The 6870-nt window shown below is 36.6% G+C and overlaps 1 protein-coding gene across 1 annotated transcript; it reads right to left on the bottom strand.

Moving 5' to 3' along the window:
• Positions 1 to 3097: 3097 nt before the first annotated feature.
• Positions 3098 to 5999, bottom strand: fgf20b (fibroblast growth factor 20b). The gene is made up of 3 exons (XM_062999787.1): positions 5662 to 5999; positions 3965 to 4068; positions 3098 to 3733 (listed from the first exon to the last, which is right to left on the bottom strand). Exons 1-3 carry the CDS (start codon positions 5990 to 5992, stop codon positions 3488 to 3490), a joined length of 681 nt encoding a protein of 226 aa, XP_062855857.1. The 5' UTR covers positions 5993 to 5999; the 3' UTR covers positions 3098 to 3487.
• Positions 6000 to 6870: the final 871 nt, after the last annotated feature.

The following is a 6870-nucleotide window of genomic DNA, read 5'->3' as shown; positions in this document are numbered from 1 at the left end:
ATACTACAAATTTGAATTGCATAGATTTGATCATAAATTGGGAGCCAAAAGTCTGAGACCACTACTGAACATGTTTCTATAGTGCATTATTTATAAGTGAATTATATTGTCTTATTAAAATTTACAGAAACATATCAGATGATATAATTAGCAAAACAGTTGAAGTGAAAAGCTGAATCTTTGAAAAATAAGTACATTTTGGCACTACTGATTAGCATGTAAGCTTATTTTTGGCAATGACCAGGTCACTTTCACTGTGTCATTTCTTCGAGTATTATACTTTTCATCAAGGCACCTGGTCAGACTTGAATAAATGTCCAGCCATTGTTCAACTATTATAAATATGGCCACACCAAATACTTGAAATTCTGACTTGACATTTCTGTAAAATGTTTCAACCTTTTACTTAAATTATTATGCTGATTATTTTATTTGTACTGAAAAGCATCAATTTAGGTTTGAATGAATAGCTGTAGAGTTGAATGGTTTGCTGTAGTTGTACTGAATTGCTATAATCAAAGACTTGCTTAAAATTTGTTGATTGGATACAGCTAAATTAAAATAATAAAAAACTATAGATTGGGCTGTTTAGCATGGACTTGCTGGGATTTCAAAGGATAGCTAAAATGTCTTAAATTGTGTACATTTGGATGGACAGCTATAGACAAGTAATTGTACAGAAAAAACTGCTGTAGAGCTGGTTGAATAGCTGCAGTAACATCATCATGAATGGTGGTAAGTGTGGATGGATAGTAACATGCCCATTTATTGCCCTGTGGTGTAAACCTCTCTTTGTTTCCACTCTCTTCCACCACCGTACACTGCACCCTCTTGTAAACTTTGCAGATGGGAAAATCCCACAGTATCACATAAAGGTTGGCAGCATATAGGCTTCACTGTCAAGACAGCCTCTGGCTTACCATCACAGGGGTGCTAAGATCACACACCGCAGCCTTCATGCTTCAACACAAAGATTCATCCAAGCATTGCGGAAACTGTAGCTAGATCTGCTTTTTGCTCATTGTTGTGGAAAAGTTCAGTGAGCCGTTCAAACACATAAAAAAGCGAGTGAGCCTGAGGTGCCTGAATCTCATAGTGTCTCTGTGTTTAAGGGAGATTTTAATTTGTTCATACCACTCTCGAACTGTAAAATATGCCACATTATGTAAAATAACAGAAAATGTAACATATTTAATAATCAGAATGTTACATTTACAGTTTATATGTATTTACTAGGGTGCTCAGATGGCACAGCAGTATATTACGCTTCTGGGATCCACGGTTTGAATCACCAGGTGTGCTATCAGCCAGTTGGGCTTCTACATGCAGACATGATTAGGTACATCTTGGGAGTTATGGCCAAGGCCCCATGACGGATTGGCATCCTCTCTAGGGGGGTGTTACTGCATTGCACCCAGTGATTTCAGCATACCTGATCCACTGTGAGCATGACCAGGATAAAGGAGAATGTATGTCATGGCATTCTTGGAATTTTAAAGACTCTTGCTACGTTTTCTTTAAATGAACACATGAAATACATACTGCTTTATTGCACTGCTGCCTCAGAGCCTTTGGAAAGGAAGCGCTTGGTTGAATGAGCGCAGAGAAGTCGCCAACTGAAGTCTATCATAATTACCAACAAAGGATTGAGAGGCCATGCCACAATAAGATAAACAACCATAGACCTTTTACTCAGTTATAGAAAATTACTTCTTTTGCTATACAAATATATTTGACCCAGCAAATACAAACCCACAATAAAATGCTTAAAAAACTTAAATTAATTAAAGTTTCTGGACAAAGAAGTATGTGTTCCAATCAGGCTGTTCTAGCCTCAAAGAGAGACAGAGAAAAAGAAAGAGGGGGAGAAGGGGGCCTAGATCAGGGATTTAAAGTGGTATTTTTGGCAAGCTCATGATCAGGCGTCCACATACTTTTGGTCATATAGTGTACATGTATCTTACACCTGTAAGTGGTTGCGTTAAGCTTTATTCAACAGCGATTGCTTGATGGTTTGCATTTGACCCTGGTACTGCAGGGCTGCCAAGCCACTAGAGTGCAGCTAAAGGTGAGTTTTTTATTTCATCTTGATCTTGTCATTGGGAGGCTGTTACATGACACGCTGTATAAGAAGAGCTTTGAAGCTGATGGGTTCTAGACAAGCCTTTTGTTCTCAGTGTATCTAGTGCCACAGAAGAGGAAAACAAGCTAATTTTAACAGAACAACCTTTTTTTCAAAACGATCACTCAGCTCTGTCAGAGTTGGATAATCTTAAAACTAAATAATAATAAAAAAAACACCAGGACATTTAAGTTATGATAAAAACAGGATTTTAACAAACCGTGGTTGGATAAAATATTACTCATGAAAAATTTATAATATGAAGAATCTATTTTCCTGAATGTGATCTATTATTGTTTGCCCTTATAAATTCTTTCAACCCCATTGTGTATCATCTAAGCAGTTTTGCATCCTCATAGCTGAATATCATGAAATTATCCCTGGCATTCCTTAAATCTGTCTGATTTGTTGGCGAAGTTTGCAGATCAGATTGTTCTGTACTCAAGACGTCAAGATCCAACCTTGTTTTAAAATCAGTGAAATATCTGTTTCTTTCACATTTTCTTTATGATTTTGATTGTAGTTATGTTGGACTTCACCCACTTATTGAAAAAAACCTTTTAAATAAATGTTTACTTTTCTTTCTTTACAAAAAAAATATGGAGGACTTTTCCATGTAACTGTTTTAAATGATAGTTCTGGAACAAAGAATGTGTGCATTAAAACATTTTAGTTGCTGTTATTAGTTCAAATACAGCATTGGTTTACAGGACCTTCTTGAAACATATATTTTAAAAGACAATGCCTTTTATACTTATATCTGTGTAAAAAATGAACTTGCAACAATATGAGTACAACTTTGGACCTCAATCATATAAAAACATCTGATTTGTCTCTAGTTTAAGGCACCTTCTACAGTTTTACCTATTTAGATATGTCTACATATAAATGTAAAAATATATATTATCAAACAAATAAATACATAAAATAAATATGTATAGTACAAACTGTATAAATAATATTCTATAAGTTGATGTGTCCTTTTATCCACAGTTTTCAGTCCAGACATCTTAGAGCATTACATAACTAGTGTTCCTTCAAGTCTTTCTAATTCAGTATTGGTTTTCCCCACAGCCAGTTAATATTAAAATCTTGTCATACAAATGTACGATCTGACAGCTGCCAGGACGTTGTCTTCATTTACGTTTACCTAAGCTCTGTTAGTCCCTTTGACTCCGGAGCATCTTCTTTAGCATTCAGCACTCTTATCAGGAGTGAGCACTTGACCAACATTTCTGAGCCTTGCTTCCTGAAAGAAGAACCCAGGTCTTCTTCCTAGCACTGGTGAGTGCACTGTTGCTAAAAGCCAACCGTTAATTTCCCATGGGCCAAGCGGCCTATTCCTCCTACACTGGGCCACTGTTCTCACCTGTGGCCTGGCACTTCTTTGTAAAGTTCAGGTACTTTATCAGGGTCCACTGGCCTGGGAAGAAAATGTGAAAACTTTTGATGTCGCCTTGATTTACTTCCATCCCGCGGTCTTCCATCCTTGTTTAATGCCACATAGTAGCGTGCCCCTTTCTCCCCATGTTTGTAGAGGTTGGAGGAATATGTGTTGTACCAGTTCTCTTCAAACTGCTCCCGGAAGACACACTCAGCTGTTAGTTTTTCCTGTTAGGAAGAAGTAATAGAAACATGTTGACAATAGAAATAAAAGGTATCATCTCAATATAAAAAAGCTGTTAAGAACAATATTATATCTAACAAAATAAGAGTTTTGTCATTTTAAATATTATTAAACACAGACAGAATTGATTATTAACAGCAGTATAGTCATTTTAATTTATTCAGTAAAAATTATGTGCACTAGTACGTCACATAAACCCACTCAGTAATACTTACAGAGCCATATAGTTTTCCCTTGTCATTCATTCCAAGGTAGAGACCACTATTCACTCCTCGGACGCTGATTAATCCAACTGCAAGGCTAATAAATTCAAGGATACCTGCAGAAAAATAAAATCAACATTTTTAAACTGTTCTTTGCAGTACTAGACTCTGAGTAACCTGTTGTGGAAACATACCAGAATTAATGAATCACTGACTGCTTCAGCTAAAATTACAGAGTCGGTGAAAGTGTTATTAAATTATACCTGTGCTGTAATATGATAATTGATGTATTCATCAAATTATACCCATGTTGTGTTATAATACTTGATGAATAATATGCAGGAGTTATAGCCAACCTGTTTGTTATTATTATAATTATAATAACAATAATTATTATTATCATTATTAAATAATATTAAACCAAACTAATTAAAGGTGCTTTTTTATATAAAGAAATAGTTGTATTTAAGAATACATTTGGTTTTTTTTTTTTTTATTCAATAAATGTTTTACATATATGACAGTATAGACTGCTACTTTAGTATTCAATGTGATATTTTATAAATACATTTGTGGAAAAACTGCTGTGTATCATTTTAGTGTATTTATTCTATATAGGAAATACAACTATATAGAACTTTTGATGTTTCTATTGTTTGTTGGCTTTATAGGCTATAAAAAAGATTTATACATAATACATTTACATGCATTTATCAGTGTAAAGTTTATATATACTAGCATGAACTAACACAAAAAACTAAAGGCCTATAATGTAACAGTTAAATAATAAATAATAAAGCGATACATATGTCATTGTATCTAATGTTTAAGTATTGCATTATTTACTTTTAAATATAATTGTAATTGCTTATAATTTGTGCAAGGTAATAGTCTGTACACTTTTAATTTACATGTCAATTTATGCATGTCTATAATTTAATTTTATATGAAATATGGTCACTTAATAAAACTTATATATTATAAAATAGAATTTTATAACAAACATCTGACCATAAGCATGTTGGACATCCCATTTAAAAAATGAATGGCATTTAAATTGAGCTATATAGCTATAACAACAGCCGCTCTCCTGAGAAGACTCTAAAGTATACGTCTGTGGGAATTTGTGCCCATTCAGTAAAAAAAAAAAAAACAGTTGTACAGCTGGGCACTGAAGTTGGACAAGAAAGCCTTTTTCTAAAGCTGTTTAGTGGGACTGAGGTCAGGGCTCTGTGCAGGTCACTGGAGTACCTTTAATCCAAACTTTTTCGTCCAAACTTTATAGACTTTGCTTTGTGCACAGGGGCACAATCGTGCTTGAACAGGAAAGAACCTTCCCTAAACTATTGCTGCAAAGTTAAAAGCATATAATTACCTTTATATAATTGATTTATTACACCTGTTAGCAACTGTCGTGCTGTTGTGTTGAAACACAAATTTTTTTTTTAATTGGGGTGTCCTAATTAAAAAATGCTGGTGTCCATATGGCACATGTGTACATATAAATGTTGGTGAAGAAATATATTTACATTTATACATAGCTACTCATTTCTACTACAGACTGCAATGCATTCTGTAATATGAGGAGTTATATCTAAGTTTGTATTATTAAAGATAAATGATCACATTTATTTAGCAATCTACATTTTATATATACAGTAATCTTTAATGCATATATTTTCATACCCATATGAAGGATGGAAACATACCAAAGTGGCTGTGGTCTTCCCTTGTGCCCAGCACTGTAGTATTGGGCAGGATTTGCAGGTGAAAGCCGGTTCTGCAGTAGAGCTGTCTCCTCCTCAGGATGCCCTTTAAGTGCACTAGATCAGCCGGGGTGCTGTGGGAGAGCCGCTCCGCAGGAAGTCTCTGATCCCCCAACAGCGCAATAGTGTCGGCAAACGGTGGGAGTAAGAGAAGTGTGTTCCCGACTCCACCAACTCCGCCAACTTCCCCAAATCCACCAGCTCCTCCGAATCCCCCAACTCCTGCAACACCGGCACCATCTGTGCCCTGCAGCAGCGCGCCCATCTCCGCCATCAGCAGCCGAATACAGACGATCAGTGTTGCGATGCCCCAACCCTTACCAGCTCCGGTGCATCAGCTCCATTCGGACCACCAGCCTGGCACAGCACCCACAGTGAAGCAATAGGATTTAAAGAATTTCCCAGCAGGGCAAGATGCAATTGAAATATTCCAGTTTAGACGTCTTCAGACATTAAAAATCCACCGTCGGGGAAGGAAATTAAGAGACACAGCAGCTCTTATGCATGCACTTTATATTATTTATTCCGTACAGTTGCAGTGTCTCGTATTGCTTATACAGAATAAATCCACAGATTATGCAGAGTTTAATCTCAAGGCGTGTTATAACCAAATTTGGCGCACCTTAAAGGCTAAACTCCCATCAGTCCTGTTTCCAGGTCAAGGTAAAGTGTATGTATGTGTGAAGCTGTGGTAGTGTGTGTTTGTGATTGCGGGAAGTGGTTTATGCTGTGGGAGTGCAGGGCAGGTGCACAGGGACGGTAGGAGGGCTCTGGTGGGCGGCGCTGGGTTCAGACCTGCCTTATCAGACGCTCTGCTGCACACACACACACACACACACACATTATACACACGTACACTATTCACACGCACATTATACAAACACACACACACACACACACTCGGTTATGTCATTAATCTATCAGAACAGAGAGAGCGGCGGGCTGTGAGATTTTAGTCACTCATTACAGAACTCAGCATGAATGCTCAGGAGATATGATCCGAATCTTACACCACATATACACTATAAGGCCAAAAGTATGTGCACACTTGACCATGAGCTTGTAAGACACCCTATTTTAAAACAGTGCAGAAGTGCAGTTTTATTCTTATCACATAAAGCATGTAACAACATGCATGGAAGAAAATTTTTG

The sequence above is a fragment of the Trichomycterus rosablanca genome, chromosome 8, assembly GCF_030014385.1.
Source record: "Trichomycterus rosablanca isolate fTriRos1 chromosome 8, fTriRos1.hap1, whole genome shotgun sequence".
NCBI classification, from domain to species: Eukaryota; Metazoa; Chordata; class Actinopteri; order Siluriformes; family Trichomycteridae; genus Trichomycterus; species Trichomycterus rosablanca.
Note: the sequence above shows the minus strand (reverse complement) of the source record. Positions and strands in the feature narration are given on the sequence as shown.